The following is a 20,267-nucleotide window of genomic DNA, read 5'->3' on the forward strand; positions in this document are numbered from 1 at the left end:
AATGAAATCAACATGAAATTTTAAAAACGTAGTTCTCTTGGAACAACAGATCTCAAAGAGAGGGACCCTCAGAGAGAGAGATCTCAGAGGTGAATGTCATCACTGTGTGATCGCTGTTTCACATGCCTCTAAAAATGTGTTGTTTTTCCTTGAGCTTTCACTAGGGATAATTTTGTGAAAGAGAAATTGCAAAACTACAGTGAATACAAAGAAATTATTTTAATAAAATATTCACTATAGTGGAGGCTCTCAACAAGAACTGAGAAGGCAAAAGAAGTAGCTGTCCCCTTTGGGAATCCAGTCCTAAATGACACAGGAATGTTCTCAGCTTTTCTCCAAAAACTCCTTGCCTAGTTCTGCCAACAGGTGGCCATGAGAGGGACAAAGAAACCTCTGGAGGTCACTGTGAAGAACCAAGTGAAGTAAGAGAATCCACTTAGAAGTAGATGAGAGCTAAGCAGCTTTTTAAGTTTGTTTTTAATAAAAATATTTTTCCAACTCACAGGGAAATGGGTAAAACTTTTCAGCTTAAATGTTTCTTCTGTGAGTTGTTCTTAGTCAGTTGGTACCTCCTATGGCTTGTCTTTAAGCAGCTGGGAGCCCCAGCAGGACTGCAGACACCTGGCTGAGCATCGGGGAAAATGCAGAACTAAGCAGTTTTTCTGTGGGAAATCCAAAAATAGATTTGCAAGTTTCTATTCATGTTTTCAAGGCTCTGAATGAGAAGTTAACAGGAACTTTGCTTCATCAATCACATTGTGGGGTGATTTATAGCTTTGAAACGTTGAGTCTTATACTACAATAGTTGATTTAATGGAATAGGAATTTTGATTTCTAGTTAGATTCAATTACGTTCATGTGGAAACATGCTAGAATTGAACTCAGTTGTTGTTGTTTTCCAATTTCACAGATGTCCCTGCTTAAAATTTTAGTGTAATTTTCCTAATACTAGTTATGCTTATACTATACAATTTGAGAAAAAATAAAATTCCATATTTAAAAAATAAAAAATAAACAACAGAACAAAACCAAGCAGTTTTTGTCTCAGTCTTCTTACCTGGTGCAGTTAAAAAAAAAAAAAAAGAGAGAGAGAGAGAGAGCGAGAGAAAGAGAGAAAGGAAAAACACAGTTTTGGGGCCCCCTGCCCATTCTATCACATTTCAAGAGTGAACAATAGAAACAGAGACAACTGTGGTGTCACCTGCTAAGTATTTCATAAAGCATCATCCCTTGCTCCACTTTCATATTCAAGGTCTATTACTATTAATGTAATTCTTGGGTTTCAAATTGAGAGAAATGACAGCATTTCCCCTACATAACTTAAGCCTATCTCTGCGAATACTGCATGGATGAAACAAGTGAGCCAAGAACCCTCCACCTTGTGTGTTACTGTTTATTGACACAGAAAGTGCTGCTGTTGGAATATCCATATCATTTAGTGCATTAAGATAAAGAAGGACAAATTATTGTGTTCCAGCTCTGTTTCAGTCTGTGCCCTGTAGAAACTCTTCAACATCTTATCAAAGACTTTCTGGGGGTTGTGTTGTTGTCAGGATTCCGACGTGTTCTGATTTCCTTCTGGAGTCATAAATTGCACCTTGGGCACCATGAGGGATGAATTGTTCCGGCGGATGGAATTATTCCTCCTCATGGAATTGTTTCTTCTCATGGAATTGCGCTTCCTCAGAGAATTCTGGTGGGACAGTTCACTCTTCTGGAGGGTTTGGATGAGAATGGAAGGCTTTTCGTCCAGCTCTCGGGCGCTGCACCTCGGAGCCGCTACTTTCACGGTGTTGCCAAATTTGGAGTAATCCACGGAATACACGCCTTCCTCCTCGGTTACGATGGACACGAAGCGATGGCCCCATTGGATCTCCTCAGCGATGTAGGAGGTTCTCGCTTGGGTGGTAATGCCAGTAGTTTCGACCACTCCTTCCAGAATCACAATGACCTCCAGGTCTTGGTTGGCAAGGTCAGTGGCGGAGATATCATACAAGGGGCTGCGCTTGTCAATCACGTGGCAAATGATCAAAGGGGCCACCAGAAAAATGTTATTACTCTCAAGGGGGTTATCAACGGGAATGTCTAGTTGGTGAATAGGCACCACCTCCCCTTCGGGTGTCGTGGTTTTCTTGACCACCTGGATGCGCACCGATGCACTAATGATCATGCTTTTCCTTAGGTCGCCCACACGGAACATGAAACACAGTTTGCCATTTCGGACTGCGATCACCGCATGGCGGCTGAAAATCAAGGTTTCCGCCCTTCTGTGAGCCTGGGCTGTTTTCATGAATATGCAGCCCAACATGACTGCATTGATGATCAAACCCACAATGTTCTGGAGAATCAGGACTGTGATGGCCAGAGGGCATTCCTCTGTCATCATTCTCCCGCCAAACCCAATTGTCACTTGAACTTCAATGGAGAAGAGGAAAGCAGAGGTGAAAGACCTGTAAGAAATGAGACCAGAAAACAATGCCATTGGATCAGATTTTGAATCACGAAATAACAGGCTAAGTTGAATTTTGCGTTTTCTTCCTCTAAAGGCTATTTTTTAAAAAAAAATTTATTAACGTATAGTTGCTTTACAATGTTGTGTTAGTTGTTTCAGGTGTGCAGCAAAGTGAAATGTATATATATGTGTATACACACACACACATTCATATTCTTTTTCAGGTTCTTTCCATTACAGGTTATTATAAGATATTGAGCATAGTTCCCTGCGCTATACAGTAGGTCCTTGTTGGTTATCCATTTTATATATAGTAGTGTGTATATGTTAATCCCAAACTCCTTATTTATCCCTCCCTCACCCTTTCCCCTTTGGTAACCATAAGTTTGCTTTCTATGTCTGTGACTCTATTTCCGTTTTGTAAATAAGTTCATTTCTATCATTTTTTAAGATTCCGCATATAAGCGATATCACATGACATTTGTCTTTCTCTGTCTGATTTACTTCACTTAGTGTGATAATCTCTAGGTCCATCCATGTTGCTGCAAATGGCATTATTTCATTCTTTTTATGGCCGAGTAATATTCCATTGTGTGTATATGTCTATATATAGATATAGATATATACACACCACATCTTCTTTATCCATTCATTTGTTGATGTCCAAAGGCTATTTTTAAAAAATTATTTATTTATTTATTATCTTTGGCTGCGTTGGGTCTTCATTGCTGCGCGTGGGCTTTCTCTAGTTGTGGCGAGCGGGGGCTACTCTTTGTTGCAGTGCGTGGGCTTCTCATCGTGGTGGCTTCTCTTGTTGCAGAGCACGGGCTCTAGAGCACAGGCTCAGTAGTTGTGGTGCACGGGCTCAGTTGCTCCGTGGCATGTGGTATCTTCCCGGACCAGAGGTCAAACCCATGTCCCCTGCATTGGCAGGCAGATTCTTAACCACTGCGCCACCAGGGAAGTCCCATGTCCAAAGGCTGTTAAAGGCTTTTAGAAAGACCATCCACCTTAATGTGTCAAATGTCCAGTTCTAAACACAAGCACTTGTTCATTCTCTCTGTCTCTCTCTCTCTCTCCGCATGCATCTACCTCCAGGCTTCTGGGATACACTTCTATTAATGTTTTCAAATCATGTAATGATGGGCCTGTTTATGTGAAAACATTAAAATAATACCTAGACATATTTAGATTTATAGGCTTGTTTTACTTTGTGAAATTTTCTTCCAGGTTGATGTCTATTATTTATTGCCTGTCTGTGTTTAAGTGACTTGAGTCATATGGGAAGTACTGAGTAATAAGTGAACTTTTTATTATTTACAACCTTTAAAAGTCGTACTCCCTAACAAACACTGCTTGTGTACCTTATATAGAGAAAGCACAGTGCTAAAGAGTGGTACAAAGCACATCATCCAAAGATACTAGTATTTTTAATTAAAAAAAAACATGTGCCATTTGGAACGAAACATGTTTTCTTACTGATTGTCTCATTTTGTTCTCTAAGTGAGCTAGAGAATACTGAAGTTATTAAAGGAAGGATTTGAGGTAGAGGTAGATAAGTGACTGTGTCTAGATTACATAATTAATAAGAACATGAATTCTCTTAATTCTGGCCTAGTCTCCGAAAGAATCACAGGGAAGGGGCCAACAAGTGTCAGGGTTTTCTTGGGAAGCTTTTTCAAACCGCACTCTCTTGCTTAGCTCAGTGTAAACCCTGATTTGGTAGTTTAGGGTGGACCTGGATAAAACTTTTGAAAAGCTTGCAGATAATTCTGTTTTATCTCCCCTGGTTGAGAAGCACCACATTTGGTTATTCTTATCACTAATTTATTCATTTAACTACAGATCCTACACCGCTGTGGCTTCTTAATAGAAACAGTCTTAGTCTTGTGTTTGCCCTACACCCCAATTTCAAACTTTTCTAATTTTATAGACGAGCGACCATCTGTCAAAGTATTAGCTGTGTATTAATGCCACACACAATGAGAGACCAAATATTAAATATTTGAATACTAAGTTAAGTACTGCACTTTGGCGGGACACCGTGAATGGTAGGCAAGCACACGCAGGTGATCTTTTTCTATTCAGGTTCATAATCAGGGATTTTTATTTTTTTAATTGAAAGATAGTTGATTCTTCTAATTAACTTTTAAATGGAGTGTGAAAATTGCCTTTCTTACCCCTTTTGTTGCTAAAACGATTCATGAAAAGCAATGATTGCTTTTTGCACTAGCTACACATGAGCTAATACTGAATGATCCAAAAACATGGCAAAGAATAAGAAAAGACCCCAGTGAAGGGGCACGGATACAACATTGATTTCTAATTATACATGCTTCAGGGAGCAGGGTGTGATGAATATGCTCAGATGTTTCATTTTAACGGCTTAAGATATCATTCATGTGCCATATTGTGTATGCTGTTTATTTTATGAAAGAACTTACTTCCAAACATTATATTGTGCAAGACCCAGCCTTTTATGAACACCTGTCATGCTAAACAACCTCAAGAGATGAAAGTGTTTAACTGCTCATTTGTTCTTCTACAGAGGGAGTGAGGCTGAATTAGAAGAGGAAATATATTGGTTTATTTTCTGACTCATGTTAGAAAGTCATCCACATGAAAGGGAAAGTGAGCCAGCCTGGAAGGAGAATGTTAAATGTTATTTGGATACACTGGAGAATATTCATTACAATCAGTTGTTTTCGGTTCTGATGACAAGGTGAGACACTGAACTTATGAAAGGAAAGGAAATGCAAAGAATTAGACATATTATTAGTCATCTTTTAAATCCCTTTTGGGAGAGAATAGAGAATTTTCTGTTTCTATTTTTTTGGTGAAAAAGTATTATGTACGGTTGCTTAAGATTAAATTGTATGTTGCATCGAAGTATAAATAGTACCACAATGTTAAAATAAAACCAGTAAGATTTTAACCTTACAGGATGTCCAATAATATTTTTTTAGGTAAGAAGTGCAATTTAAAATGCTAAGATTAAATCAACTATATTTTAATAAAAATTTTTTAAAAAGAAATATGCTTTAGAGTATCATCTAATGAAAAATAAATAAATAAAATGCTAAAACTCTCATACTGATAAAATCAAGTGTGTCTCCTTGTATCTGTGATGCCATTTCTCATAGTGAATTGAATGTTCAAACCAGCAGGAATCCATCAGGGGGATAAACATGCCTCAGAACACCTCTTGTTGAATAATAAAAGCTAGCAGTAAAACAGCTTTTAATAACCAGTGCACTCCGTCAAGTTCTTTTACAAAATCATTGAAAATATCTCACTTTTGATGACATATCTTTAATAAACTGCTTAATGACTTTTTTCCCACAGGAAAAGCCAATATATTTGTCTTGTGAATAAAATCTGTCCTTTATTTTTCCGAGGTTTATCATTTCTGTTCCTTTTATCTCTTTTTATGTGTATCTACTTCATATTTATTAAAAATGTACCTTGATAGGGAAATGATTCACCAACATCAGTGTCAATAAATTTCTTAAAGAGAAATATTATAGATAATGATATCTGACCTACATATACCCGTTAAACACAGTATTTTGTTCCTTTATATTTGGTGTACTGATGATCACCTACATTCTTCATCTATATTTTCTTTGAGACAAAAGTCTGTGGCAAGTTTAAGACAAGAAAACAATATCTAACTCGATGGTAAAGGCAGTGGATCGACTCAATTTGTTTTCCTCCTCAAAATCTGAGCTGAAATCTGTGGCATGTGATCTCTACGACAAATACCGCAAGCTCCCTTGATAAGCTGGCATTGCAACTATTCAGGGAATGGAAGGATGGACAAGTTTACAGTCTGAGTCTCTGCTTCTTGCAGTGGTACGCTAATTTCATAAGATTTCAGGGTCATCAAAGGTCTTATTCTTTACAGTTTCCTGGAAGAATCGTGCTTGCTCAGTTGCTTTGCTTTATGAATTATGTGAATTTGGAACATTATTGAGAAAAGGTCCTGGAAAAGTTGCTAGCATAACTACTAATGTTTCACTGCAGAGTGCATATTTTTGCAATTGATATTACCTTTTTCCATCTTCCAACAAAATAAGAGACAAATCACTCCAAGTAAATGTTCTTAGGCCATGTGAAACTATGAGAGGAGAGTCACTGAAATCAAATTCACTTTACTTATCTTTGAAATATTTACAATATAAGAGAAAAAAGCAAAATTAGGGCAATCTAGGAACTGTCTTCCTATCCTACTAAAACTTTTAGAGAAAACCACAACACTAAGTCACTTCTACATAATCTCTTCCATTAAAAATTTGGACCAATCTCCATTAAAAAATAATTTTTTTCTAGTTCTGAATCTCAGCATAACTTCTAATTTTGGAATTCAATGCAAGCAATCAGCTATTTAAGATAATCTTGATAAAGAAGGGCTTATGTTTATTTCATTTCTGGTGGATTAAAAAAAATTTTTTTTTATCTAGAACACCTCTCCACCAGTGTTTTCCCATTTTTCTCATTATTTCTGAAAATGTCACTGGTAAGAGAAGCTGTGGAAAAACATTACTAGCATTTGCACAATATTTTTTGTTGATCAGAGATATTGCCTTGTGGATGCTGGAACTATGGACAGCAGCTTTTTCAGACTGAAAACTCAGTATGTGGTTTTTCTGAGGAAGGCGCTCTGTGGAATCCTTTGAACCACAACCATTTTAAAATAACTGGTATAATATTTTCAAGGCCAGCTCAAAGGATTGAAGCGCTATATTTTCAAAGACTCGTCATCCATAAAGCTGCATCTGAGAAGATTTTTAATACATTGGATTGGTTTTGTTGTTATGTTTTTACTTTTTTGCTTCTGAAGGTACTGAAACAAACTCTTTAGTTCACTTGCAACAAAATAACAGAGTGAAGAGAGAAGGGACAGTTTCATCTCTTTTTCTGTACTGTTTTCCACCCCTGCCTCATCCCGCTGCATTCTTACCTGACGTTAGTCACACACACGGTGGACTCCAAGCCACTTTTCTCCATCCCACTTTTCTCCATGTAAGCATAGATGTCCCCGTGGGCAAAGGCCACCAGCCACCACATGATGGCGAAGAGCAGCCAGCTGCAGAGGAACGACATGGTAAAGATGACCAGGGTGTGGCGCCATTTCAGGTCCACCAAGGTAGTGAAGATGTCCTGGAGGAACCGTCCTTGCTCCCGGATATTCTTGTGCGCCAGGTTGCAGGCCCCGCTCTTGGCGATGAAGCGGGCCTTGGGCAGGCGGTCCCTGATGCGCGGTTTGCGCAGGTTCTCCGCGGCTATGCGCGCCAGCACATACTCCTCGGGGATGATGCTCTTTCTGGCCAACATCGTCCCGTCACCATAGCCAGCCTATGCACCTGTCTCCGACCTGCCTCTCCTTCCCTCGAGACCCGTCCTGCAGGAGGGAAACGAAGATTAAAACCTTTTCCCCCTATTTTCCTCACCTCTTCAGTCCTTGCATGTAGGGGTGTGTCTATACATTCCAGGTGACGTGCAAAGCTAAAGGTATGATCTTATTAATCTAAACACGAGCCTAGTTAGTGCTTGAGTTCTTGGATCCCGGAAAAATTACTTGGTCTGAATCAGAACTGTTTCAATATTCCTTATCGTTTTGAACACATAAGAGCACAGCCTTAGTTAAACAAAACCAAGAGCCTTCATGTAAACAGCAGGCTCAGTGATAATTCTGAAATTACCCGCGTCTGTAGATTAGTGCAAGGATACCAGCACGCGACGTCTATGAGGAAAATTAAGGCTCTATTTACTAAACTATTCACATGATGTAGCAATATTAAAAGTAAAGAGGGGAAATTCTTTTTCTGTTATTTTTAGAAATAGGCAAAGGCCGTGAGCTCCTGCGTAGTATAAATGTTTCTTGTAATTCGACAAAATAATAATAAGCAATGTGCTATGTAACCTGAAAATTACGTAGAGGTATTTTAAATTTGAAAGAAGTGTGAGTTGCATTTTTTTTTCTTTTAAAAATCCCACTGGAACTCATAATGTAATAGCTTGAAAACTTCTTGACGACGAAGGGATCAAACATACAAGCTGCAGGAAAAACCCCGGACAATAGCCTGCGGGCTGCGGATAGAGTCAATTAAAAGAGTGTGCCCCGAAATTCCATCCGACGCTGTCAACCTCGCCCGTGTTCTGCATTTTCAATCGTTTGCGGGGACGCGTTCAGCCTCCCCCTCCCCTCCGCTTAGAGGAGCGTTGAAACTTACAGACTCTGGCGAGCGGGCGCAGCGGCCGCACCTCCCCGCACACGCCGGCCGACCGCGAGCGGGTCCCTCGCTGTCCCATCTCCGGGCGCGGGAGCGGGGACCGCGACTGCCGGAGGGACAGATCCCGGGGCCGCGCGTCCTAGGGAGAAGAGTTAAAATAATAAAAGGTGCAGTTGAATCTGAACGCGGGGAGGGCTGGAGGGAGGGGGATGGGTGTCGCTCTTCCCCTCCCCCTGCTCGGCTCTATCCCTTGGCCGCTGCCGACGACGGAGGAGAGGCTTGGGGAGAGGAGCTGGGGCGTGATGCTCCACAAATCAGCCTCCCACTTCGGGCTTTGACGCGCGCCAGACCTCTGAGGCCGAAATTGCTGAGATGAGGGAGGGAGGGGGTGGGGGAGAGGCGAGACCCGGGGAGGTAGGGAGCCCGCCGGAGGGAGGGGCGACGGGGGGTGGAGGGCGGGGCCTGTAGAACCAGCCTTTTTCCCAGTAGCTGCGACCCCCCGCAGCCAGCGTGACACGCATGTCTTTAAAAGGCTCCCAGCTCCGGGGAGAGAACTTTCTGAGTTCGAGTTCACTGACGTAAAGAGATTTTTTTTTTTTAACCTGGGTAGATAACTGTGCTACTTCAGGTTACATAAAACCAGATATAGAGATCAGAAAATAGTCTTCTGACGCATCCAGGCTGCGTGCACACATACTGATTTACATTAAATTTCCGTCTAGTAGGGATGATAAGTGGAAGTAGTGTTCTGAAACCCACTTCGTATTGACATATTTCTTCGCCAGCCGAAGCTGGTTCTCAGGGAATTAAATACACACACAAACACACAACTACGACAAAAAAAAAAAAAAAAGAAAAGAAAAAGTGGAAGAAGAAAACCGCTCGAAGTCTCTTCCAATACAAAAATTTTACCCCGAAGAGGGACTGCAGTCAACACTTCAGAACTCAAACCGTCATTCTTCAGTAATTGGTGTCTTTCTGAAATGTGGCAGCTTCTCGGTCTTGTCTAGATGGCCTCAATGATAAAACAGAGCCATTACGCACAAGAAAGTTATACAGTAAATATCTTTCTGTAGCTTTTTGAAAAGGAGCCAGCAAAGACAAATGTGCTTTCTCCCACAGGTCAGGCCTCCTGATTTGGCACTTGTGTTAATGGAAACTTTAATTCTTGGAAATTTCATGTATTTTCCAAGACTCAGGACAGAAAGTGTATGGAGCATAAACAATGTGTTCATTTAATTACCAAGAGACCTAAAATTAGTCTTTGATGAAGGCAAATGAAGAATCATTTTTCCCCCTTGCAGATAGAGCTGCTTAACCCCTTCAATTTGAGCCTGGGGATCCTCGTCTGTTAGTGGTAGCTCTCTCCTCTACTGTTGTGAATTTTTACAGTAATTTATGTGGCAGTTTTACTACAAGTGTGTGGGGATCACATTGTACAGTTAATCCCCTCATCATTCCATTTTAGAATTGTTTGGTGTATGATTTATTCCCTATTATTTTAGCTGGGGGAATATTCATCGAACACCTATTTGGGGAAGGGATATATATATATATATATATATAATCACAGTTGCTGTACTTAAGAGGTAGACAGTTGCAGTAAAAGACATGGATTTGATAATAAACTCTAATAGAAGCAAGGGTGTGATTAGAATGAGAATGGAAATAGAACTAAACAAGATATATTAAGACTAGAAGACTAAGGAAAGAAATCTACATGGATTATTTGGCATCTGATCTAGTCTTTGGAAGACCAGATGTATTTGGGTTTAGAGAAAAGCAGAGAAAAGACCTTCTTCCTGCTGAGATGGAAGATCATGAGGGAGGATTGACAAGAGTGGGCCATGTTTTAATAACAAACTAATTTAATCAGCACTGATGAAACAAAGTCAGCAAAAGAGCAGGATTGGGTGCTTGAGTCCAGTGCTCTCTGAGCAGCCTTTGTCACCACCTCTCTGAACACATAATGGGTTATTCATGTACTTGTCCCATCCCCTTCCTCCTTCCCCACAACCCATGAAACTGAGGGCTCTAGAGGGCAGAACTGTGACTGTATCTTAAGCCTCTAGCACAGCTTCAATTACAGAGGGGCTCAAAGAATACTTTTGAGTCAATGAATGGGAAGGGTAAGGTTGACAACCATGTTGGTGCCTCGGAAAAAAAAAAAAACAAAATGTAGACAGCCTTAAATGCTCAAAAAAAGGAGTCTGGACTGTTTTTAGGAGGTGGTGGTAAGCCATGGAAGGATTTTGATTAGAGAACACCGCAAGTGCCTGCTTTAAGAGGATTGACCAGGAAAAAGAGGCCAAGATGGCTTTGAAGGTGCATTGCTAAGCCGAGTCCCTTCAGGCTCCAAACTTCTGTGACTGGCAGAAGGGGACCCTGGAAACTATTGTGTTAATCAGAGAAGGAATGAGGTCTGGGGCTAATAAGCAATGTCAGTGGACAGTGTACAAATGTATGCAAAAGGAATGCTACAAAGTCAGTATTGGGAGAGGGTAAAGTCATCGGCGACTGTGACATTTACTGTGATGACAGAGAAATAGTAGGAAAATTGAATAAGAAGAGGTGAAGTGTTGAGGAGAATTATGAGAAGATTGGCAACAAATAAATCCATGTAGGAATCCTATGAAAATTCTGGTCTTCTGCTATAACACATATTTGGGATTCAGTTTTTTTCTAGTGACATATATCCTTCCACATATAGTGGCAGTTTCAAGTCAAGTTTTGAATTGTTTTGAAGTGACAAACTCTATACCCTACTTTTTAATAGTTAATGCTTTAAACTGATTAATTCAGAGTAAGGGCACTAAGGATGCACATAACGAAAGTTAATTTTAAGAAGTTAATAGGTAAATTTTTGGCAATAATATGCCTAGAAAACAAATAGCAGCCATTTGGAAAAAAGATGGAGAATGTGTACTGTAGAAATACTACAGACTTTTCTTTTTCTTTTCTCTTTCCATTCCCTTCCTGACATTTTTAAAAGCCAACTCTTTATGTCTTTTTCCTTTAACTAGTTTTTCTGCACTGAATGGAAGCTGCATGAGGGTACATAGCTTGTTGTTAATACTACAGAGCCAGTGTCTGGAATTGTTCCTAGCTCCTAGAAGTGGGTACTCAACGAATACTTGTCAAACGAAGGAAAGAAGGAATAGTGCTCTCAACATGGTGTTTCTCTCTTTCTTGCACGTACTCTACCTCTTGTCTTTCCTTCCTTTATGTGTTTGCAGTCATTTCTCACAGCCCACGCAAGTAATCTGAAGCTTGGAGATCTCCTTGAAGTCTAGGGCCATATCTGTCTGCAAAGATTTCATTACTCATGACCTCTCCCTTCTCTCTTGACCTTTTCTTCCTCCTCCCTTCAAACTATCCACTCCTTCCTTCCTCAGGAACTCTCCTAACCACTCCAGGTCCCCAGTACTAAACTTGTTTAAATATTAAACTTGTCTAAACTTGGCATTTGCTAGTTATGTTTCTCTTGACAACTTTTGAGTCTAATGGAGACATATCTGTATCCCCAGACCTCTTTCTGGACACACAGTAGCTGCTCAATATATATTATTAATTGATCTCTAGTTCTTCCGCCTTTGATCGTCCTCTTTTCATATTATGGGCCAAATAATGAACATTTAAATTTACCTCTGAGAAATTTGTGAAGGAAATCAATTTTTCAAGAACACATTTACTGCTTCAGGCTTATTTTATTGGTCTACTTATGTAATCACTAATTTTTGCTGTCATCCACTTAAGGTTTTCTTAACTGTTCTGTAATCTCCTAATTGCTCTTTCAAGAGTGAAGACTAATTTGTGCATTACTCCTAGAGAAGACCTATAATGAGTTTAGAACAGAGCTAACCTTAAATTTTATGATTTTCTTGACTCTTCAGGAATCCTGTAAGAATCTGTCTGCTCATGTTACATCCCGGAGAAATTTATGCAGTAATTGGGAAGCAATTCAAGGATATCTATTCACTTATAAGTAAATATCTGTTAGATTCCTTTTAGACCCTATGCGCATTTCATTTGCAGATAAAGAAGTTTCTGCATTTCTCACTTTCCTAAGAAAAGAAATTTGTCAGGTGCCTTCAAACAAGTGGAGAAAGACTGATGATTTTCCTGTTTGTCTGCTGCTTTGATTACCAAATACAAATCAGTGAAATCCTTGAAAGTACTCTTGACACCAAAGGGTGAAGTCCTAGCATTTGATGACCTTGCCTTTGATGTGACTTGTGAATTTAGAACTCTTGGTTTTCCTGAGCTGTATTAGACTTAAGAATTTGGAGAGTCTTCAAAATGACAATGGAAACGATTCATGTTAGCAGCCCAAATAACAGTTGGTCTATTTGCTTGGTATGCTGCTTTATTAGTGTCCTCATATAAACCACCTTGGAACATACTGCTTTGGAATCAGCTTAATAAAACTGTTACATAAACTAGTAATCAAAACAGCATGTTATAAACTCACTTTTTTGGAGTTATCATGAAATGGGAGTGACAATATAACTCTTCGTACTTATCTGTTCCGGTGAGTTCAGAGAACATTTCTTTTTGAGATATGTATCTATTTATGTGCAAAAGAGCCTCCGTCTCCTTTAAATTAGGTACCCCCTTTCTTTAAGGATATCCATTAGAACCTTCAATGAAAAAGATCTCCATCCAGTTTGCATGCTTAAGGCCTCAAACTTTTGCCAGCTCACAGGTGTGAATCTGCGAGTCAGGAAGGGGGATTCATAACAGTCACTACCTTTTAATAGACAACCAGGTGAACAAAACCAAGTCCCTGCTCCAATGCATTCTTAGGGAGGAAGATGTTAGTGAACAAGTAGACAAATAATATATTCTATAATTATCAATGGTTTTGAAACTTATAAAGAGAGTAAAGCAGGATAAGGATTGGGAGTAACTGGGGACAGCGATTGGCAATTTTACATAGGGTTCAGAAAAGGCCTCTTTAAGAAGGTAAAATTTGAAAAAAGAATCAGCCAGGGGCTCAGGCAGCCTGAGAGCAAAGGCTCTGAGGTGGGAAGAAGCTTGGTGTGTTTGAAGAATAGTAACAAGATCCATGTATCAGATGGAAATGAGGAAAAGCAGGAGATGAGATGGGAAAACTGGGAAGTGCATTCACTGATCTATCCATCTCTCCATTCACCCAATGAATAAAGATTCAGAGTCTGCATATTCTAGGTGATGAAAAATATTGAACTAATTTGGGGACAGCTATGTGAGAATTAGGTTATTTTCCTTATCTTACACAACAGTCGATTTGAGTATAGCACGATGATGTGTAAAACCAAATACCTAGCAGGTGGCAAGCTACAACAGACTCGAAACATCTGACCCCTAATCCCAAACTCTTTTCACTGAATAATATCTCAAAGGGATGATTGTTAATCCAAGATCCAGCTATGTGGGAAACACTTGGTTACATTATTTTATGGGTCCTCCAGGCTTTTATGGAGGAAGGATAGAATAAGATATAATATCTTTGGCCCCCAAATTAAAATATCTTTCATGAGAAGGTATAAACACTTCTAATAAAGCACATTTAAGAGTTCCCCTGGAGATTCTGCTGTTCACTTAGGTTTAAGAAACTCATAGAATTATTGTGAGAACAAGAGGACACAATCCATATAAAGTGATGAGGATGGTGACTGGTCTAAGTACTTAAAAATGTCAGGTCTTATTTTTATTTATTATTTTTTTTAAGGTACGCGGGCCTCTCACTGTTGTGGCCTCTCCCGTTGCGGAGCACAGGCTCCGGACGCGCAGGCTCAGCGGCCATGGCTCACGGGCATAGCCGCTCCAAGGCATGTGGGATCTTCCCAGACCGGGTCACGAACCCGTGTGCCCTGCATCGGCAGGTGGATTCTCAACCACTGCGCCACCAGGGAAGCCCGTCAGTTCTTATTAATAAATTAGGCTTGTTTTGGTTTAGTGATGGTCAAAAAGACCTCAGAGCTGTATGGCAGTGGGACGGGGGGAAGGATAGACCCCCAGATTCCTTTAACTATTATTTAACTATCTTTCTTAATCTAAGACTAAGAAAAGAAAATACATGATAATATCATTTTATAGACTTAAGTATTATTTTTGAGACCTCACCAACCTTCAGAATCCTAACCGTCCAGTACTTGTACTGGCATCTCCTCAACTCCTGAATTTAATCAAGACAGGGGACTGAAAGGGAGCCAGCCAAGATACTGGTAATAAAATAGAGACCCAGGAAATCAACATGTCTGGTTTACTGTAATAGTGTCTCCAAGAGAAAAGTGGTTCCTTCAATCAAGTAGAGAGTACCCGTGGTAATTATTTTCTGCTGTTAGTGTACAAAATGCTAGTACTAAATAAAGCTGGTAGGGTCTCTTCCAAGAGGAGATGAATAATAGTGGCTGTCACTATTTGTTTTTCCAGGCCTTGAAATTATGCCTTGATATTCTGTGCAAAAGAAAGGCAAGTTTGCAGGATCCTGGGATCTATTTTGCTATAGGCTTTTCTGAAGCTCTTGGGGAAACAGCAATTCCCAACAATGTCTTGATCCATTGCTAAGCTTTCATATCACTATGTTTTGAAAAATCAGTGACTCATGCAGTGCTTGGAAGGAGAAACCTGACATTTTCCAGAACTTTCTCGGTAAGGTGACTCCTTATTGCCACCTTTCAAAAATGCCTGCTGCAGAGGGATTATAGAGGTTGAAAATTTTAAAGTGATATTTAGACTATTGGCCCCAATGATCATTTGCCAGGATTTTTTTTTCTGCTGTTAAATGACCTGAATTTTCCTTTAAGTAAAAACTACCTGTGCCAGAAAAGTTTTTACAAGATCATTTTTCTAAACAGGTTCAAATTAGAATTAAATATTTGATATTTGTTGCTAATCTAAAATGTCAGATTACCTCATTTATTGTCAGAATAAATAGGGTAATAAAATGATCTCCTCTCTGTAAATCTACAGAAATTTATTATGCAATTGAGTCTTTTTTTTGAAATTGAGGAATTGTGGAAGATGCATGAAATATACCTTTTGTTTAAGTTCACATAGTTTTAGAGTCAGAAGGATGTGAGATAATTACCAGTTCTGCCATTTCCTTGGTTGGTGGCTTTGAGCAACACACTAAATCGTTCTGAGCCTCAACTGCCTTTTCTGTACAATGGAGACGCTAACATCTACCTCTTCGAGTTGTATAGATTAAATGAGGTAAGTGTGTAAAGGATTTAGCATAGGCCAATGAAACTTAAAACATAATATTTTCTAAAATAATTATAACTTTAATGTAACTTCTTTAATTAGTATTTAATTAATTTATACTTTGTGTATATTTTTCTTAGCCTGCATTTGTTGGTATTTTCAGATCAATAGTAAATAATAATGGTGATATCAGACATGTTTTCTTTTTAGTGATTTTGAGAAAATGCTTCCAGAATATATAGTTTACATGGCTATCATTTTGAGGTAGTGTGCTTTTTCTACTTTTCAAAATCAATAATGGATGATGAATTACATAAAAGACCTTTTTAGCATATACCAAAGTGACTTTTTTTTCCTTCCTTGGCCAGTTAATAGGGTGAATTATGTTACTAGGTTAAAAAAGAAAGTCAAATTGTTTTTACATTCCTGTGATAAACTCCACTTGGTCGTGATAAATTATTATTTTAATATAATGCTGGATTGTCTTTCCTACTATTTATTTAGGATTTTTGCATAGATATGTATGTGAGTTTGTATTATTCTTTCTGTCTTATTTCTGCCTGATTTTGGGTAAATGTTATGAGTCTTTGTAAAAAAAAATTGATGCATATTCCTTCTCTATGGACTGGAATAGTTTAAACAGAATAGGGATTAGCCACTTTTTGAAATCATCTGAGTCCAAATTTTTTAGGAATAGTTCCTGGCTCTTTGAATCCTCTTCATTCTCTTTTTTTCCCCCTGGGATCCCTCTTTCAGACCTTCTAAATCTATCCTCCATAACTTTTTTTTTAGAATAAATTTATTTATTTATTTTTGGCTGCATTAGGTCTTCGTTGCTGCACACAGGCTTTGTCTAGTTGCAGTGAGCGGGGGCTACTTGTCGTTGCGGTGCGTGGGCTTCTCATTGTGGTGGCTTTTCTTGTTGCAGAGTACGGGCTCTAGGCGCATGGGCTTCAGTACTTGTGGCACACAGGCTTAGTAGTTGTGGCTCACAGGCTCTAGAGTGCAGGCTCAGTAGTTGTTGTGCACGGGCTTATTTGCTCTGCGGCATGTGGGATCTTCCCGGACCAGGGCTCGAACTCATGTCCCCTGTATTGGCAGACGGATTCTTTTTTTTTTTTCCAGGTTGCATTTTTGTCTTATTAATAAACAAAATATGCTGTTTTTCATATACTCTCTTATATGAAAAACAGCATATATTCACACTGATCAAATATTAGAACATATAAAAAATTATTCAGTGAGAGGTCTACCTCCCTTCCATGATGCTGATCTGTCCAGTTCCCACTATCACCTATTTCTGGCAACCACTATTGTGAGTGTCTGCGTATCCTTTGAGGGTTTCTTCATGCATCTACGATTTTAGATTTTGATTCGTGCTTTCTTTTTTAAAAAAAAAATTTTATTTATTTTTTTATACAGCAGGTTCTTATTAGTCATCAATTTTATACACATCAGTGTATACATGTCAGTCCCAATCTCCCAATTCATCACACCACCACCCCCATTCCCCCGCCACTTTCCCCGCTTGGGGTCCATACGTTTGTTCTCTACATCTGTGTCTCAATTTCTGCCCTGCAAACCGGTTCATCTGTACCATTTTTCTAGGTTCCACATATATGCGTTAATATATGATATTTGTTTTTCTCTTTCTGATTTATTTCACTCTGTATGACAGTCTCTAGATCCATCCATCTCTAGATCCATCCATGTCTCAACAAATGACACAGTTTTGTTCCTTTTTATGGCTGAGTAATATTCCATTGTATATATGTACCACAACTTCTTTATCCATTTGTCTGTCAACGGGCATTTAGGTTGCTTCCATGACCTGGCTATTGTAAATAGTGCTGCAATGAACATTGGGGTGCATGTGTCTTTTTGAATTATGGTTTTCTCAGGGTATATGCCCAGTAGTGGGATTGCAGGATAATATGGTAATTCTATTTTTAATTTTTTAAGGAACCTCCATACTGTTCTCCATAGTGGCTGTATCAATTTACATTCCCACCAACAGTGCAAGAGGATTCCCTTTTCTCCACACCCTCTCCAGCATTTGTTGTTTGTAGATTTCCTGATGATGCCCATTCTAACTGGTGTGAGGGGATACCTCATTGTAGTTTTGATTTGCATTTCTCTAATGATTAGTGATGTTGAGCAGCTTTTCATGTGCTTCTTGGCCATCTGTATGTCTTCTTTGGAGAAATGTCTATTTAGGTCTTCTGCCCATTTTTGGATTGGGTTGTTTTTTTTAATATTGAGCTGCATGAGCTGTTTATATATTTTGGAGATTAATCCTTTGTCTGTTGATTCGTTTGCAAATATTTTCTCCCATTTTGAGGGTTGGGCAGATGGATTCTTAATCACTGTGCCACCAAGGAAGTCCCTATCCTCCATATCTTTTCAGTGTTCTTTTTTTTTTTCTGAAACATACTCGCTGTACATTATATGTTACAGGTGTATAATATAGTGATTCACAATTTTTAAAGATTATACTTCATTTATAGTTATTATATAAATATTTGCAATATTCCCTGTGTTGTACAATATATCCTTGTAGCTTATTTTATACATAATAATTTGTACCTCTTCATCCCCTACCCCTATGTTTCCCCTCCCCCTTCCCTCTTCCCACTGGTAACTTGTTTGTTTTCTATATTTCAGTGTCCTTCTTATTTTCTATCAGCTTGTTCTGTGTTGCATTCCAGGTGCGTTCTAGATCTGTTTCCAATGGAAGAAGTCTCTCATCATTTAAGCTTAATTGCTGTTTAATCTGTTCATTGCATTTTTAATGGCTTTTTTCTTTTCTAGACATTCTATTTGGTTATTTTACATTAATTTCTTTTTCCTACCTTTTAAAAAATGCATGTAAACAACTATGTAACTGCCATACAGATTACAGATCAAGACATAAAACATGTCTATCACCCTAGAAGATTTCCTTCTGCCTCTTTCCAGACTGTAATTGCTCCCCACCAGAGCTCAGTCTGTTATGGCTTATTTTATCATTGGCATGTTTTGCTTGTTGCTTAGCTTGGTATACATGGAATCATGTATAAAGATATTCTTTGGTATCTGCCCTCTTTCACTCAATACAATATTTGTGAGCTTTGGCTATGTTGTTTCATATACCAGGAATAGTATTTCCTTGTGTGGATAAGCCACCATTATTTATCCATCTTCCCATTGTTGGGCATTTGGGCTGGTTTTTTTTTTTTTGGTTTTTTCACTCTTATGAATTAAGCTGCTCTTAACATTTCTGTACAAGTCTTTTTGTGGACATAAGCACTCATTTTTCTTGGATAGGTGCCCAGGAGTGGAAATGTTGAGTCCTGGTAAGGGCACATATTTAGCCTTAGTAGAAACAGCCAGTTTTTGACACTGGTTGTGCTATTTACACTCTCTCCAACAATGTGTGAGAGTCCCACCTTCACCAACACTTGGTATTGTTAGTCTTTGTGGTTTTAGTCATTTCAGTGGGTAGGTAGCTGTTTTTTTTTTTTTTTAATTTTAAATTTGCATTCCTGATGAAGAATGATATTGAGCACATTTTCACATCCTTTTTGGCAAACATACATATTTTTAAATCTCTTATAGATTGTTTTATTATTTCTCATTCTTTTGCTAATATCCCTATTTGTTTTGTCTCTTGATTCCCATCCTGGTGGTTTTAATTTTGAGTGTGAGTTCACTTAATTTTTTATGTCCTTCCCAGGACATCTAGGTTGTACCCCAGAAGACTGATTTTGCATTTGCCCTTTCCAGAACCCCAAGGATATTAATATTCTGGAGCCATTTTTATATAATATTTCAGCTTGAATATATCATCTCCCCATTGTAAAGTTAGAATCATATCAAGTTTTTTAAAAAGGGAAAAGCTTATTTTCTGACTTAAAAAATCCCTATAGTACTATTAAGATGTGGTATATGTAGTGGGTTCTCAATGCTGATATTTCATATCAGAATGTGCTTTTCAAATCATAAAATTCTTTCACCATCATTTAATTTAAAAGATTCACAAAAACTCAATGAGGCCAGCAGGCGGTTGTTATCATGCCATCTTGTTTTCCTTTTTGCAAATGAGGAGATGGAAACTCAGGCTTTCAATGATAAGTCCAAGGCCATACATTCGATATGTGATAGAATCGAAACTAGAATTCAGGTCTTCTAATTCCTGGTCCGGTTTCTTTTTCAATATATTCTATGTAGACTGACATAATTCTTTGTTATTATAGATCATATATAATATATATATGATCTATAATTATATATATATATAATTATAGATAATTTATTCCCAAGAAAAGTTAAATGATTAACTAATTTAATCATTAGTCTAGTATAGCACATGGCTATGAGTATGAGCCTGGAAATCAGGTTGCCTGAGT

The 20,267-nt window shown here is 38.6% G+C and overlaps 1 protein-coding gene across 1 annotated transcript; it reads right to left on the bottom strand.

Annotated features, from left to right (window-relative positions):
• Positions 1–1,387: 1,387 nt before the first annotated feature.
• KCNJ8 (potassium inwardly rectifying channel subfamily J member 8) lies at positions 1,388–8,014 on the bottom strand. Its single transcript, XM_022577078.3, has 2 exons — positions 7,416–8,014; positions 1,388–2,450 (listed from the first exon to the last, which is right to left on the bottom strand). The coding sequence occupies exons 1-2, from the start codon at positions 7,787–7,789 to the stop codon at positions 1,550–1,552; spliced, it is 1,275 nt and encodes a 424-aa protein (XP_022432786.1). The 5' UTR covers positions 7,790–8,014; the 3' UTR covers positions 1,388–1,549.
• Positions 8,015–20,267: the final 12,253 nt, after the last annotated feature.

Source organism: Delphinapterus leucas, chromosome 11, assembly GCF_059928025.1.
Source record: "Delphinapterus leucas isolate spDelLeu-1000000601 "Yukka" chromosome 11, BTC_Dleu_Yukka2, whole genome shotgun sequence".
NCBI lineage: Eukaryota > Metazoa > Chordata > Mammalia > Artiodactyla > Monodontidae > Delphinapterus > Delphinapterus leucas.

Coding starts and splice junctions, on each gene's coding strand:
- KCNJ8 (XM_022577078.3), bottom strand. CDS start 7,789: ATGTTGGCCAGAAAGAGCATCATCCCCGAGGAGTATGTGCTGGCGCGC. Junction 2,451..7,415: donor GTGTGTGTGACTAACGTCAG/GTAAGAATGCAG, acceptor CATTTCTTACAG/GTCTTTCACCTCTGCTTTCC.